Source organism: Python bivittatus, unplaced genomic scaffold (genome assembly GCF_059951505.1).
Source record: "Python bivittatus isolate LINGU-HERP-01145 unplaced genomic scaffold, Pbiv_v1 ctg000310_np1212, whole genome shotgun sequence".
In the NCBI taxonomy this organism is placed as follows: domain Eukaryota; kingdom Metazoa; phylum Chordata; class Lepidosauria; order Squamata; family Pythonidae; genus Python; species Python bivittatus.
Window position 1 is genome coordinate 1,276,538 of NW_028277054.1, and position 16,668 is coordinate 1,293,205.

General features: G+C 50.0%; 1 protein-coding gene across 1 annotated transcript; it reads right to left on the bottom strand.

The window, feature by feature from the left end:
- Positions 1 to 5: 5 nt before the first annotated feature.
- Positions 6 to 15,484, bottom strand: LOC103050938 (synaptosomal-associated protein 25-like). The gene is made up of 8 exons (XM_088139731.1): positions 15,431 to 15,484; positions 8,797 to 8,933; positions 6,334 to 6,375; positions 6,143 to 6,191; positions 5,227 to 5,344; positions 4,555 to 4,683; positions 2,450 to 2,594; positions 6 to 1,138 (listed from the first exon to the last, which is right to left on the bottom strand). The coding sequence occupies exons 2-8, from the start codon at positions 8,866 to 8,868 to the stop codon at positions 1,070 to 1,072; spliced, it is 624 nt and encodes a 207-aa protein (XP_087995857.1). The 5' UTR covers positions 8,869 to 8,933; positions 15,431 to 15,484; the 3' UTR covers positions 6 to 1,069.
- Positions 15,485 to 16,668: the final 1,184 nt, after the last annotated feature.

The window sequence follows — 16,668 nt, forward strand, 5'->3', positions numbered from 1 at the left end:
CCTGGACTTTAAAACCCACTTTGTTGCACCATCACTCACATTCAAAGTCAGGACAGGTTTAGAAACGAAACGAGAAACAGAAACAGGCACGTTGACATCCACGGCGACATGTAAGCCAAGCCACATTTGCAGGTGTGCGCGGGCTGGACACTGAGGGTGCCGTCTTGCGCTTTACGGCCCAGGCCCGTCTCCTCGGTCTGGTCGGCACGGTCAGGCCAAAGTCGCTGCTGGGCCAGGCCGGGCCGGGCCGGGCCAACCTTCCCCGGTCCAGGGCCCTGTCAATGGGTCAGCCTAGAGCTGCTGTTGCCTGGGATGGACCTGGGGGACCTCAGCTTGGGGAAGGCTGGGCGAAGCGTAATAAACAAATCAACCTGCTGGGGCGTTCGTTTTTACGGACGCACCTCTGGCCGCATCGTCGGGTCGACGCCCCAGAGGAGATCTTTCCCTGCCTCTCGCTACGATCGATCGCCCCGTCTCCGTACGGAGGACCTTCAGCTTCCCTCCAAGGCTCTTCAACTCGCCAGGCTCTGTAGCCTCCCGCTCCCCACTCAGAAACATTCGGGGCTGCGCTCAGCCAGATTGCGTGGCCCTTTATTTTCCCACCTGGCTGAAAAACAGCAGCTCCCAGCTCTTCCCCGTGGGGAATCACCGAAGCAGCCAAATCGGTCCCAGTCTATCCAGAGACGGTTCCTTCCTCCGTCAGCGGGATGTGCTCTCCAGCAAGGGGCTTCCGGTTTGCCACCTTAGCCGCTAAAGAGGCGAACATTGGGCTCTGTGGCTTCTTTTGCGGACGCACAGAGAAAGCCAGGGGAGGCGTGACCCCACCAGAGCCAAAGCTTGGGTTAGGCCCCTCCCCGGTCTAAAGGCTTGCCGTTCACTTGGGCGGCACTTTAGCAACCTCTAAGCATGCATGTTGGTTCGGAAAATGGATGAGATTCACACAGGAAACTTGATTGAAACCGCTCGGGTTGGAACGAACCCACTCCGGAGCTTAGGGCAGAAGAGGTCGGTAACGGTTGTTGCATTTTGCGAAGGTGTGGGGCAGGGGTAGCGAGGGGTGGAAGTGGCCTCAGGCTTTCTTGAGCATCTTGGTGGTCTGGTTGTTGGCTTCGTTGATGCTGATCACGTTGGCAATGGCCTGGAGAGGAGGAGAAGAAGAAGACGCGTGCTGGGGTCAAGGGAGCTCCCCGTGGTCCCCACAGACTGCCCAGGCCGCTGCTGAAACAGATGCTGCTCCTCCCTGGGCTATCTATGGGGCAGGGGCATGTGCATAACTTGATTCCCAGAAAAGGTTTGAAAAATCCAAGCAGAGGGCAGCAAAACGTCTTTAAAATGTGCTTTAATCAGTCCTCGCCAACAAAACACAATCCGGCATTATCAGGCGGCGGGTAGCCTCTCTTGGGCAGTCGTTGCACTTACCAGCAGAAAACAAGCCGGCCGGGCTGCCTGGCTTATTTTTTGCTGGCAAGCAAGGGACCAAATGCCCATGCAGCGAGGTCACCGTGCAAGCCCAGCCCCGCAGTGCTGACCTGACACAGGCACATCAAAGAGAGGCTTGTGCAGAGCGATGATGTGCTTTGCTGCAGACGCCCCTGTGGAAAAATATCTCAGAAGCGGTGAGGAGAACCACTTCCAAGTTGGTCAACTTAATCATCAGCTGAGCCCGAGGAAGCCTTTACTTTTTAAATAATAAAGCAACGGTGCCCTCTGCTGCTGAATCAAGAAATAGCCACAGCAGCATACTTGAAACAGGTAGGTACTTCCCCATCGCAATCGTTTGCAAGCGACCTCTGATTATCTTCGCTCCAGCTCCCATTGAAACACTGAGAATAGGAAGAATACCTGTGCCCACCTCCATCAAATTCATAGAACAGGGCAGAACAGGCCACCCAATCAGTGCACTGGTGCTGCTGGCTTTGCAGCACCAACGCCCCCTCGGCCCCACTTCACATAAAAGAGAAATTAAACAATACTATCCTCTCTCCCTCACCCCCACTCCTATCTTCAATACATGTCCCCCCAAAAAGCTAAGAAGTTGCTATGAGAAAAAATTTCCCGGCTGCAAAGATGCCATTCCTCTGTTGCCTTTAAAAGCCTTTTGCAAGCTGGAATGGTGAAGTGATCGCATGCAGCATCTTGCAGCTAGGTACATGGACCGTGGCTTGCAGGTGGAGTAGGGAGAGGGGGAGAGAGAGGCATTGTTGAACTGCCTACACAAAGGCTTGAAGAAAAGAGCCCTAAAGCTTGGATGCCCAATGAACGAGGAAACCTTGCGGGCTTTGCAGGTTGTTGACGGGAACGTGTGGAAAATAGGCAAGGCAGGACTTGGGGAGGGGAAAGCCATTCATCTGCATCGTTTATTCAAGGTATAAAGTTGGATGCAGAAACTCATCTACATTTCTGTTATAATTTTAACTGTATCTTAATCATGGCTGAGTGCATCGCTCACCTTCTCTTTGATATTGTCCACCTGCTTGCTCTGGACATCGATTTCGTTGCTCATATCCACCGCCATACTGCGCAGGTTGCTCAGCATGCTGTCCACCTGGGTCAAATTCTGCTCTATCTCATCCTCCACGTCGTCTTTCATTATCCTGAGCAAGAGCACATGTGCAAAGACCAGAAGGAAGAGCACAACCGATTCTGAGCTCGGGCTTCCACAAGACCCAGTTCTTGGACTCTTAAAGTGAGGGTTCCCAGGCTACAAGCCCGCTCGTGTCAGCATGGCATGACCAATAAATTCAAGCAATAAAAGTCCCAAGCCTTTGCTGTGTCTCTGTATGAATCACAGTCCTGGTTCTGGTCTCTAACTGCCAGCCTCCATGCAGCAATGTCCACAGAAGCCCCACTGATGCGTGATAACACATGTGCAGTGCTGTCACAGAGCATAACCCTGCCCTTACGTATTTATGTCCCAATTTTGATGCAATAATTGGCATTTGCACAACTCATCCTGTGGCCCCCTGTGCACACGTATGCCTCCACAGGGGGTAGATACACATTTCCCCTGTTTGTTTCTCACTTACATTCGGATCAGTCACTCCTGAGATGGGGTGTGTGTGCGTGTGTGTGTGTGCGCGCACATACAGTGCAGGACTCTTTGTCCTCAAAGGAGTGTACTAGATGTGTCTCTGCATAATCAGCTATGTTTTGTCCGTCTGCTTGTGCATGTCTAAATAAAAGGGGACGTGTCCTCTTCAATGGCTGGCTCATTCTCAAAAAGGGATTTTTAAAAAAATTTGTTTAAAAGTACAGAACTGATGACAAATCTTTGGGAACATATCTCAGTATAACAGCCTCATAACAGATATGCTCACAAGGGGTTGATAAGAACATAAGAGCTTGCAAACAGTCGATAACATTAACACGGTTTACAGCAAACTCAAGACATGGCCTGGAAATTCAGTTTGCAGGAAGGCTGAATTTTCCTTAAGAGTTTTAAGAGTGAAGTCCACTGACAACGTTTAACCAAAGGAAAAGCGTGCACACTTGCATGATTCTCTCTCTCTCTCTCTCTCTTACACACACACACTCACACCAAGGTCTAACTCGGGCTCAGCAAATCGTATCAAAATCATCTCTAACTCTTTCACAACCTGAGGCCTACCAGATGCACTGGACTGGCTGGGAACTCTGGGAGATGTAGTACCAACACATTTGGAGGGGCCCTAATTTGGGAATTCTGTGGAAGGGTCTGCTTTCCCCCCTCCTTTCCTGTTCCCACAAAGCCACCCATAAACAGGAAAAATTAAATCCCTCTCCAGTTAGAAAAAGCCTTGAGGCCCTCGAGTGGAAGCAGGAGCCCAAATTAAAACATCTCCAAGAGTTGGCTGTCCAGCCTCTGTCTGAAACTCAGCAAGGAGTTCTGCCTAATGCTCAACCAGAATCCGCCTTCCTGTAACTTAAGCGGATTATTCCGCTCTGAGATGGGGGAAAACAAGGCTTCTTCTTCTTCCCCGAGCCACTTTTTCACGTGCCCGAAGAGCTCTCTGAGCTCCATCAACCTCCTCTTCTTCTTGAGGCCAAACACAGGCAGATCCTTCGGTCTCCTCCCAAAGGACTGAGACTTCCAGACCCTTGATCATGCCATTGCCCTTCCATGGGTCTGAGCTCTTCTCAAGTCTAGAACTTTTCTTCTGGAACATCCAGAACTCAAGGAAGGGCCTGATCAACCCAAAGAGAGGGGACCTAGAACTCCCCGATATTACTGTGGTTGGTGCAGCTGAAAACGGAAGCGCCTTGGCTCTGCAACCCTCTCCCGCTACCGGCTCGTCTTTGGGTTGATGCAAGATCCGTTTCACCTGGGCAAGCCGGGGCTCCCCTGGCGCGTTGGCTTGGGCGTTCCCAAGGACAGGAGCTTGCCTGTGGCCCTCTTGAACATCCTTCTGCTCTTTTCAGCTCGTTTCTCCAGCCTCCCAAAAGGGTTGGGTTCTCCTTTCCACCCTTCACACTAGGGTCATGTGTGTGAGTGTGTGAGTGTGCGTGCACCTGCAGGTTTGGTTAGCTTCTCGCCCCTTCTCCTCCACCGCCCTGGAAAGAGAACCCCGCACCTACCTCTGGATGAAGGGGCCGCTCATCATCATCTGGGTCCCCGCCGTCATCATGATGGGCTGCTGCGAAACCACGTCCTGGGCATTGCCAGACGCGGCCTTGCTGGCCTCCATGGCCTTGATGTTCTTCAACCTATGTTGGAAAAGAAAAGCGCGCCTCCGCTCTCATCCGTGCTCGCCCCATCACTGAGGCTCCATGCTAGATGACAAGGGGCTCCATGGGGGTCGAACACGTCAAGATGGCAGTCACCGCCACACAACCCAAGCCCTGTCCCCGACTCATCTGAGCCCCCTCCCAGCCCTGCAGACACTCCTGCAGAAGGAAATCGCAAGAGTCTCTTCTTGGGAGTGCGAGAGAGCAGAAGAAATCCATGAAGGAAAGCCTGGCAAATCACCGCAGGGAGAATGAGAAGAGTCTCCTTGTCCAAGGGCAGTTTATCTGCAAACACCAGATGCTCCTTGGCGAGGGCAGAAATACATGCCCAAAGCACCCGGGTCCAACCCAGGAAGGACTCGCATCGATCTGCTTCGTGCACAGCTCCATAAGATGGCGTATTTGATTAGAGTCCCACGCAGACAAGATTGCCGTGGCTTATGGAACACCTCGTGGTCAACCCATGAATCCCGGCTTAAGAGTTGCCTGCGACAACCCCGGCGCTGTCGCCCAAGCACTTACTTGGCGCAAGGGCAGACGAAAAGGCCGCAGCACTTGGCCATGTCGCTGAGGTTCTTCTCGGCTTCCTTCATGTCTTGGATGATCTGGTCCAAGCCGTCCTCGATGCGGTCCAGCTGCTCTGAGCAGGAGGAGGGGGAGAGGCAAGACCGTGAGAACGTGGCTCCGGGAGGGCCCTCAAGGGGCATCGGGAGGGCATCCGCAGGGGAGGGGGTTGGGTCAAAGGGGCCAAGGTGGTGGCTGCAGTCATGCAGCTGGGGCTCTGCAACACGCATCGGTCAATGCCACCCTCCTGACTCTTTGAAACCGCCCCCCCTGGATGCCCCTGATCCCGCATTAGTCAACACCCGACTCGGATGCGCAAGTCTGGCCAGCAGAGCCCCATGTCTGAATGCTCCCCTTGACTGCTGCTTGTTTTCCATCCACCTTCTAAGCAGAATTTCTGCCCGACGTGCATCTTCTCTGCTGTATTTTTAAATTATTGCAGAGCAATGTGTCTCCCTCCCACCTTCTCAAGCCCTCTCTAATGTAATCCTCCTAGCCTATTCTATTACCGATGTATAGTATTATTGTTATTAGCTGATTATGATGTGCCTGAATTTATTTCGCTTTTTTCGGCTGATCAGCTGTGCGCCACCCAGAACCATGCAACTGGGGTGGTATAGAAGAATGTTGAAAGAAGCATGCGCGAGCAATGAGCACATTCAAACTTTACGCTGCCATTATGTGGCTTGTTTGATTGAGTGTGTGGTATAATTGTGGTTTATAAAACACCGCTTAGGGTTGAGCATTACGGGGCGAATGCAACCAGTCGGATTCATCCTATGAACCATGGTTAAAGAAATGACAGTTTAGTAAGTTGGGATAATCCAGCAATTTTCACACTGCAAGAAATCCATCTTCAAGCCTCAGAATTTACCCCCTTGATCATCCAGCATAACCAAAGTTCGAATCCCAGCATCTTTGCTCTGTTGGAAAACGAAAGAATAAACAAGAATGAACAATGGCTTGGCTAGAATTTTAAAAAGCAGGAGTCTCAGTTTATCCCAAGTGATCCCTGCTAGCTAGTCATAAAAGAGCCATTCATGACTTCCTCTGTTTCTCTCTTACCTCATCTACCAGCTGCAGCATCCGTCTGGTGCTTTCCAAAGACTGCAGAAGGGTAGAAAAGAATGCAATATTATGAGAGAAAAACAGTCGCTGTCAACAATTCTCCTTCTGTAAGGTCTGTTTCAGAGGGCTGGACTAAAAAAAAAAAATCTGTTTTCCAACTAGGAATCCTGGAATACCCATTGCAGAAATTCCAAAATTTCTGATTAAATAGGTACCTTTTTTTAAAGGGTCAGCTTCTGCTACCAACTCTGCGTATGTTTCTCATTTATTGGAAGCTAACCGAAAAAGGTCATGTTTAATCAGCTCTAAAGCAGTCCAGGTGCTTCCAGGACGCCCAGGCTGATCGCAAAAGGAAAAATCCTGCCATTATTTGTGCTCGGCATCTACAGTTCAGAAGCTGAGTGCTTCCAGAAGAGGAGATTTCATGGAATCATCAGAATTCTCCTTCGTGACTTGGTCTACGCGAGCCAGCGGTCAACCCAAGGGCTTGCGGCAGTGAGCTCTGAAAGTTAGTTATGCATTTTGGGAAGAAGAAGTATTTCAGGTCACCTGCTCTGCATGCTAGTCCAGTGCTTATCTCACTTCTCTTTCCGATCAGAATTTAGGACATTTCTGACATGGGTGCTCGCCACGTCCAGATATCTCTGCTTAGAACAAATGTTGACTGGGTTGCAGTTTCAAGACCCTTTAACATTTGCTGCAAAGTAAGAACAACTCATCTGACTCAAATTTTATGTGGAGGAAAAATATATCATTCCTACGCTCATCCTTCCACTTCAAAGAAGTATGTCAGTGTTGTCCAAACTTGGCCACTTTAAGATGAGTGGACTTCAACTCCCAGAATTCCCCAGCCAGCCATGCTGGCTGGGGAATTCTGGGAGTTGAAGTCCACTCATCTTAAAGTGGCCAAGTTTGGACAACACTGAAGTATGTAATTATTCGACAGCAGTGAGAGATACGCCCATTCTGCACACTCACCCTCCATTTACGTACACGAAGAAAACGGCCGTGTCCAACTCAGTCCGCTCCGCGTGAACACAAACCTATCACTCCATCTGAGATGGGGAATTTACAGCTTGAATAGCTTTTTGTTCTAAGTCATCCTGCTCTTTGACCGTGTGATGGGAGACAATGAACACAGGACCGTTTACGCCAGCATCCTGCAATCCAGGGCTTGTGAGGGGGGGACCTCTTTGCTGGTGCTCATGCAGGAGGGACGAGGAGGCAACAGATGGCTCTGCCATCGCCTTTCTGCTCTTCTCAAAGACGCAGAATAGAGCAATGTCCACCAAAAACAGGGGAATGAAACCATCCGCCAAGCCCACCAATGTTTCTTAGATCTCCATGAGTCCACAAGGTCTCTCTGTGGCTCTGCTCACCCATCTGAGAAGCTATCACCACTTCTTTATCCAAGGGTCAAAAATGTCAAAATGGGGACCCCCACCATGCTATCAAATTCCTGCCCCTTTTTTACAGGCATCATTATATATATATATATATATATATATATATATATATATATATATATATTTAATGGTGGTGGGGCTTTGATTGTATGGCTGTAGCCAGAAGCTAAGCTGGTAGACCCCAAGGGACACTGGCTTTTGCTAACTTAGAAGCAAAAGATAGAAATAAAACAGAGAAGACGTTGAATAAAAGTGTGACTTGTGCTTTCAGGAAAATGGCAGAGGAATTAAAGCCGTTTAAATGCCTGCCTAGCACTTAATAAAGTACTCTGGAATTCATCACTGACCTTCCCCGTGGCTTTCAATCTCTAAGGTAAAGAGAAAGGTCTCCTGAAACTTTAATTAGAAGCTTTTTGCTGGAGGCCTCTCCATTAATTGTTATTTGTTCAGCGTGGCAGCGACATGACTAGTAAACTGTTGATTAAACTGCTGTTTAATTGCCCTGTAATTGGACGGCTTTAATTACAAATTTCTTTTTTTCTCTCCTTTTATTAAAAAAAAAGAGGCACCATTCTGCTAATAGGAAAATAAGAATAGATAAAACAAGCAACTCGGTAATTAGGGGACAACCAAGAAGCAATTAACCAGTTATTCACTAGTCACGCTCCCACTTTTTGTGAAATAGGATGTAGTCAGGGGCTCAGGAAGCTGCTCCTTTCAAAGGAGGAAAATATTAATTAAACGTGCAGGAGTCCTGACGATCCTTAACAGCAGTTTCCTGATCCATGCTGAGCAGTCTGATACTGCCATTTTATTTAACAGAGGGTGGGGGGAGCGAGAAAGACCACAGATCAGGTCTGAGGTGGGGGCAAAACCCCAAAGCACAGGAAGAGGACAAACTGGAGATCGTGCAGCCTGTAAAAAGTGGGCAAGAAGGAATAGGGGGCGAAGCCAAGCGGGAGACTCCCGCCCTCCCAAACGCCCCATCGGGGCTCTTCCCCACCTCTGGCAATCCCGTCAAGAGGAAGGGGCATGGGAGATGCGCTTCCCATACCTCATTGTTGATGTGATGGATGCGCTGCTCGAGATCTTCCGACTCGGGCCCTGCCACGCCGTGGGCTGCCATCCTGGGATCCCACGGAAGAGCGCAGAGGGAGAGGGAGGCCCTTGGACAGAAAGTGCCAGCGTCTCCTGCAAAAAACCAGGAGAGATGATTGCACCTGAAGGCAGAAATATCCTCCGGGTAGGTCGGAAGCCCGCCCCTGGAGTGCTCTGCCCCCTAAAAGGGAGCCCGCCACTGGCAGGCATCCTTCCAGGTGAGAGGAGATTCTCCAGGCCCCTCTCAGGTGGCCAAAACTCACCTGCCAGGCTTTCCCCTCCCCTGGGGTTGCAGGGGCTAAGAAGGGAAGGCCTCTGCTGAAGGTAGGATCGGTTTGCAGCGGAGAACTTGCAGTTGGGAAAAACAAGCAGAATGGCATTCCTGGATTCTTCCCGGCTTTTTAAATACTTTCTGTTTAGGACAATCCCGTGTTGATCAGATGCAGGTGAGTTCTGAAACTCTGTTCCCCTCCCCACAACTTCTGCAGGTTCTTTCCAGATGCAAAGGCTTTTTTGGGGGGGGGGTTGCCCTTATATATTCAAACATGACATCATAGCCATGAGGGCTAGAAACTGACTTAAAGAAACAAACACAAAATCCCATGCTCCTTGAGTTTCTGTACCAAATACTAGAAATTGGGGGTGTTTATTTATTTGTTTGTTACATTGATACAGCTGCCCCTCTTAAGGATGCAGGCAGCGCCCACAATTAAAATAGCAAAACCAAACAATCGAAGCAATTAAAAAGAAAACCATTAAAATACAATTAAAACAGTTAAAACTATAAGAAAACAAAAATACAGAACTGCAACATTCGTACCACTGAGTTTATACCCGTGCATAGTTATATGCACCACCAGTTCACTTTCACTGCCTGCTCCCAGTTCTTTGCATGGAAAATCTAATGTGACAAGAAGTGATGCAGCTTTCAGGTGTGACGGGACTCTGGGTCCATGTTCCACCTCCACTCCCAGCTCGGTTGCTGTTGTCATATTGCTGCTGTTCCCCCCAAGAGGAATCCAAACAGGGTGGGCAGCAGACCCCGCCATAGTCAGCCCCCTCCTCGCCATCCTCCCGTACGATGATCTGATTCTCCTGCAGCGGATCCAAAGCGTGTAATTATCGTGTGGGAAAAGTGCAGCTGTTGCGAGTCGGGAGCCAGAAACTGATGCCGCGGCCCCCCCCCCGCCCAGGTCTTTCCCACCTTCTGCTGTCTTCCTTCACCGGGAGCTTTGGAGAAGCCTTTGTGTGTGGGTCTTCCGCAAAGGGGAGGGGGCAAAGGGGAGGAGGAGGAGGCACATGAGCCGAGCCCTCTGAGAGCCAAAGATAGCACCGAGGGGAAGGAAGGAAGGAAGGAAGGAAGGAAGGGTCCTCTGGATAAAAGGAACCAAGGGATGCCTTGACAATACAAACTGGCATCATCTCGAGAAAGACCTTGATAGCGAAGGAGGCCACCCTGCTGTCACCTTCAACAATAAAGGAGAGGAGGGCGCTGAGTTGCACTTGTTAACTTCTGTATTTATAGCCGCAAACTTGGAAGCTGCTGGTATCGTTCCAGGAGGAAGACAATGCCTCGCTGCAGCGTGTGGGAAGAGAGCGCCTGGGGGCCTCTCTCCCATCTGCTCATTTCGATAAGCAACTTTGCGGGTCCCACCACCCTCCTCCTTTAGAGTTCTTCTGCCTTTCCAGCGAGGGTTGGCTCAGACAGGTTTGCCAACAGAGGAAGGTCCTTGCTGACCCCGGACGTGCCACGTCCGGCAAGCTCCGTCCAAGGCTCTCAACGAGAAGGAGCCCTGGGGTGCAGCGAAGGGGGTCTACTCAGAAGTAAAAGGAGGGGCATCCTTGGCCCGTGGGCAGGTCCCATGGAGCCATCCAGACCCATTTTCAGTTCTCAAAGTTCTGAATGATGCCAGCGTAGCGTTTCAAAAAGTCAGCCGCCTGCTTGCCACACGTCTGAAGGTATCGATTTTACTGAAAGACCCCCCCCGCAAGGAAACCAAAAGGAAGAGGGAAAAAGGGCTCCAAGGTTCTGACCCTGCCCCCTTCTGTGACGTTGCTGCATCCCCTTCGCAGCCCCAGTAGCCCTTGGCAACAAGGCAGGACAGGAAAAATGCCTCTCCAGCTGCAAAGGGCGATGGAATCCACATCTGCTTTTCTGAATCTGAGAGAATTTACGTTCAAGTCAAGGATTACAGCCTCGGATGCTAAAGACAGGCCTCCCCTCTGGAGAACCAAAACACGGGATTTCAAATGTACAGGAAGGACACAACTAGTCCAGCATTATAGCATGCTGTAGTACGTGATTGATGATTACGTGCCATCAAGTCTGTGTCGACTCTTGGCAGCCACATAGATGGACTTTCTCCAGGAGGATCCGTCCCCAGCCTGGTCCTTCCGGTCTTCCAGCGGTGCCCCCATCGCCGCTGTCACTGAGTCCCTCCACGTTGGCGTTGGTCATCCCGTCCTCCCTCATGATCGGTTTCTCAAGGAGCTGGGTCCTTCAGCTCTTCCAACCCTGCCCCTCTCACTGCCGTCACTGAGTCCCTTCATCTTGCTGCTGGTTGTCCTCCTCTCCTCTTTCTGTCCACCTTTCCCAGCATCAGAGCCTCCTCCGGAGAGCTGGGTCTTCATATCATGTGTCCACAGCAGGACAATTTGAGCCTGGTCATTTGTGCCTCGAGTGAGAACTCTGGGCTGATTTGCTTGATGGTCCATTTGTTTTCTTGGCTGTCCACGGTATCCTCAGGAGTCTTCTCCAACGCCAAGTTCAAAAGTCTCAATACTCTTGCTATCCTGCTTCTTCAAGGTCCAGCTTCCACAGAAGGTCCATGGCTTGTATGATTCTGATCCTTGTAGGTATCTACACAGCATCACGGCATCTGAATCTCTTTCCAAGGCCTTCATGGCTGTTCTACCAAGTGCCGGTCTGCAGCATATTTCTTGACTGCTTCTTCCTTTACTCTTGTTGGTTGATCCTAAAAGGCAGAAGCTCTCCACCACTTCAATGTCTTCATTGTCACTTCTAAGGCTGGCTGTTCTACCCTACAGCATGGGCAAGAAATATACATGCTGAGAAGCAGCAGATTGCGGGAGCCTGGTATTCCAACATGTCAGATGTGCCCTTTCAAGCATCTTCGTCCTGCTCAAAATTTCCCTTTCTGCTGCTCAGAGTCAACCAGCGTTTCTCTACTTTTCCACCCAAGCTGATAAAATGGGAGACTGCAAATGCCCGGAAGCAGCATTTAAAGTTGCCAGCTGACAAAGGGAGGGGGGGAGGCAGTCCCACTGCAGCTCTTTCCTTTGAATTTGGACACATTGAGCCCCCAGGAAGAAACACAAAAGGAAATTGGCTGATAAAAAGCGGTTATCCTTCTCCCCGCCATCCATCAAAGCAAAGTAAGGTTTGAAAGACTCTTCCTAGAAGGGGTTCAAATTAAACTGGCAAGACAAAAGAATGGAACGGGCTCTTCAAAGGACTATTATCATTCAGACTCCGTGGGAACTGCAGCAGGATTTTAACCCGTTATTTTAAGCAAGGAGATGGCGATCTAAGGCACACCCAGGACATCAGTTAATTGAACTGTCGAGAGTGACTCAGTGTGAGGAATATCTGGGTTGCTGTAAAATGGTGGATGCTCTGGAAAATGATGTCTGCTTGTTTGGAACTCTGGGGGTGGAGTGGGAAGAGGTGGATCCTTTGAGGACAATTACATCAAGGTTTTCTTTTTCTGTTCAGTTTGGGAGCCCACGCTGGGGATGCTCACAGCTTCTTCATGTGTCCCTCACAAAGCCATTTCCTCTAGTAGGTCTTCTTCTGTTGGGGGGGTGGAAGGAACAAGGAAAAGATGCCCGATTTCAGCTGTGTGAAGGGATGGAGAGCTCGCCACTCTTAGAAGGGAATACTTGAGTGCCTAAAGTCTCTTGAGCACCACTGCCATCACATTTTGGCATTGGCGGCTGCAACGGGGTCATTGCACGTGGTTGGAGTAGTTGACCTTTGAGGCCTCTTCCAATCCTACGACATTGTAGAGTCTCTCCCCAACTGTCTCACGATTTCCTGGGCAACTGAACATGGAAGCAGCTGGAAACAGGATGCTAAGGGTGCCAACTTCTCCATCATGCCGTGCTTCTCTGTCATTAGCTGCTGAATTTGGTGCATATGAAAGCAAGCGGCTGGTTGTATTGAGCTCCAGGCTGTTTAGAGCAGTGTTTCTCAACCTTGACAACTTGAAGATGCGTGGACTTCAACTCCCAGAATTCCCCAGCCAGCCATGCTGGCTGGGGAATTCTGGAAGTTGAAGTCCACACGTCTTCAAGTTGTCAAGGTTGAGAAACACTGGTTTAGGGGTTGACCTGTCTAAGATTTTCCCATCAAGCTGTTGTTAAAAGCCCTGGGGCATGTGGTTTTGACCATCAGACAAACCTCCTGGGCCAATTTGGGTCTGCAAGACATCAGAGCTAGGCTACTCCACCACTTGATAGTAGGAGCCTTGCCAAAAGTGAATGGATGAGATGCTCCATGACTTTGGACAACATAGCACATTAATGCTCACAGGCATCCCTCCAAATGAGTTCCCAGAACTTTTGCACTTTGGCCCAGGATTTTGTAACATCCCTCCAGGCCTCCCCTGTGGCTGCTAGGGAGCAGCAAATGTTATATTTGCCCCCTGCGATTTCTGGTCCAACTGGCCTTCTGTATGCATTGCAACGCATTTCATGGCATGAGATGAGAGCAACAGTGTCTTAGGGGAAAATAAACCCCAAGGCTTACCCAAATTAGCACAACAGTTTATTAGATTTATGTTCTGCCTTTGCTTCTGGAGCTCAAAGCAACTTATATTGGGAGGGTTTTTTTTCTTTTTAACCGACACACAAGAAGCTTGTCAGGTAGGCTGAACTGAGAGAGTGACTGGCTTAAAGACACTTGATGCGTTTCCATAGCTGGGGGTAAACTTGAACATTTGGATCTGCTCAACAGCTGCACCACTACACCAGAGCAGTTCCCCAAAATCTCAGCATGGAACTTCTCCTCCTGTTCCCCAAGAACCAAATCTTTGTTCACACTCAGATCACGACATTGTGGCTGAATAAAGGCATTTTGGCCCCATGAACTTGGCAGGAGATCATCGGCCTGCAGGACTGGAATTAAAGCAGAGTCAAACAGTCGCTGTGGCTTGGATCCCCTGCACGGAAGACACCGTCTCATTTCTGTGCATCTTCTTGGAACTTATTCTATTCCGTTCCTTTTGGGTGGCACGGAGGTATTTTTGTTGCATCGCATTAGATTTGAGCAGAGACCGTTCCCTGTCTGATTCTACCCACACTCATGAAAATGCATGCCATAAATCAAGTGGGGTCCAAAGTGTAACCAGGACATGCTAACTTAGTTACAGACGCCATCTGTTTAAGATGCCTCTTGGAAAAGGTCAGCTGAAGCATCACGAAATTAGAACTCCTAAGAAAGAAAGCTGCGTGTTTGCAAAACAGTAGGCTGATATGCTACAGGTCCCCCTTTCAAAACATAACCCACAATCTCCAGCTGGAACCTCCAAGCCTGGAAGAGAATTGTGAAAACCAGGAGAAAAAGGGGACAGTTTCCAGCTCATGGCTGAAAGACAAATCAATGAGATGAAATGATTTCAAGTAAGAGTCAACCCCACAGGTGCTGAATCCTTAGACATGAACTCTTCCTCAGGAGACACATCGGAGGAAAGGTTGAGTCCAATTTGCACACCTTGAGTTTTTCACGATCCAGATGTGTGGCCGGATAGACTGGATGTGTTCCCGTCTAACACATCTGGAAGGCCCTACGCTGGGAAAAGCAATTGCACAGAAATACCTCAACAAAGAGATTTATCAGTCACCGCTCCATCTCCAGACTGGATCCACTGGAAAAATGTGACAAGCTCTCTGTAGAAAGTTCCTGTGCTACACCCTGCATGTAAATAGAAAACCTTCTTGGCTCGCATTTCACGGTCTCCACAATGCTGGATGGGAGACGTAACGCAGGGCGTCTGGAGAGCGCCAGGCTGAAGGAGGCTGTTCCTGTCTTGACTGTCTGGCTGGTACTTTCTCCCCGAGACCCGCACACACACGCACTTACCCGCTTCAGAAAGCGCCCGTGCTGGGGTGCAACACAGACCTTTCGAGCAGCTCAAAGACTCGTGAAGGGACCTGTCGGCCTTCGAGGCACCGCACGGCTTTGAGTTTTTCCTCCCAAATTCACTTAAGAAAGGAGTCGTAAAGCCCTTTGCACATTTGCCAACTGGTCCCGCTGAGAGAAGTAAACAACAGGTTGCCGAGAGAGTAGGAGCCCATCTCGCTGCCTCTGACGCATCAGAGAAACAGGCTTGCAAGCGATCTGGGATAACGCAGACCCCAAAGATCGGAGTTTGTCACCGAGGGGAAAGCCAGCGCTGGCTGCCAGCCCACTAGGTTCAGTTTTGCATTGCCTCCACCATCCAGGAACATCTGCGAGGCTGATCCTGGCAAATGCTCACTTTCTTAAGGGCCCCATCCACTGGGGTCTCCTTCTGCAGCCCCTGCCCTGCCCCCCAGACGTCCCCCCCACTGCCCCCACCCCCACGTACCTCTTCCTGCTCCGGTCCCAGACTCCGCTGCCTTCTGCTCCTCTCTGCTCACCCAGAAGCTTCATACAGAAAGGAGCCACACCTTCCCCTCCAAGATCAAGGCAGCCTGGATCCCGCCCCTGGAGGGAGGCCATTGGGCGGGGACCCTGAAAGGCAGCCAGCAGAGCCTCCCCATTGGCTGCCTGGTTGAAAAAAGAGGGTGGGGCAGGGCTGGGGAAGGTTTGAGCTGGTACTCTCCTTCCCTCCCTCCAGGGGATGCTGTTGCCAAGGGCAACCTGATGTGAAGCAGGGAGGATGGAGACGGCAACTTGGTACGGTCACCTGAGCAACTCTGCTGCTTGCCGGGGACTTCTCTGGCATTAGGCACGGGGAGTCAGTGGGTCAGGGTGTTTAGGTAGGGCATCACGGGCCGGTTAACTTGGCCAACCTTGACCTCTTATTGCTGGGCCACCTAGAAGATTTTGGTACGTCCTGGGCTTTTTGGCACAGTAACCTGGCAATTTGGACATCTTTGTAACCGGGGCAACTGAAACCTCTTGGTTACCCAGCAGATATCTTGGTAACCAAGGCAACCAGAGCATCTTTGGGTAATTGGGCAATGCAGTTTGATAACCTCCAGTTTGGCTAATGCCAAAGACAGGCTTGATCCCCCAAGAAGCAAAAGCCAGTGCTCTGTGGGCACATAATTCTTGATTGTAGAGAAGAGGCAGTCTATCTGAAAAGCGCCCACTTACTCCAGGCCAAGAGTTCAATTGTCTTCTCACCTCTCTTCAGGAATCTTCTGTTTCACGATGTGCAGAACAATTGCCAAAATGGGCTCATAGAGAAAATTTCAAAGGACGGCTCAAGACAGTGAGTCAAGTTACATTTGGTTCAAGATTACCCAGTCCCACGGACATCCCTCTCTATGGGTCAGTCTTAGATCTTCAGGTAAGACCTGCTCGTTTGGCTTCTAAGGAAAAACGGAGCCAAAGCGTTATTCTCCAAATGAGTATTTAGCATTTGTTACATTCTCTGTGTTTGCGAAAACAGTGCAGATGATGAATAAATTTATGTCAGAAAAACTTGGAGGCTTATATCATTTTATACCACTAGAATAAATTCACTGTTGATGGGGGGGTGTTGGCTACTCACAGTACATATATGGCTGCCATTTCGGCCTCATCTGGCCTAGCTTGCGGCCACAAATAACAAAACGTATAGTGTCTAAGTTTCATTTGGACCCGGCACAGACAGAT

Bases quoted from the DNA above. Each gene is read 5' to 3' on its own strand.
- LOC103050938 (XM_088139731.1), bottom strand. From the start codon at position 8,868: ATGGCAGCCCACGGCGTGGCAGGGCCCGAGTCGGAAGATCTCGAGCAG. The intron at 4,684-5,226 runs GTAAGTGCTTGG...TTTCCAACATAG, and splicing joins TTCGTCTGCCCTTGCGCCAA to GTTGAAGAACATCAAGGCCA. The intron at 1,139-2,449 runs GTGAGCGATGCA...CCTCCTCTCCAG, and splicing joins TGGACAATATCAAAGAGAAG to GCCATTGCCAACGTGATCAG.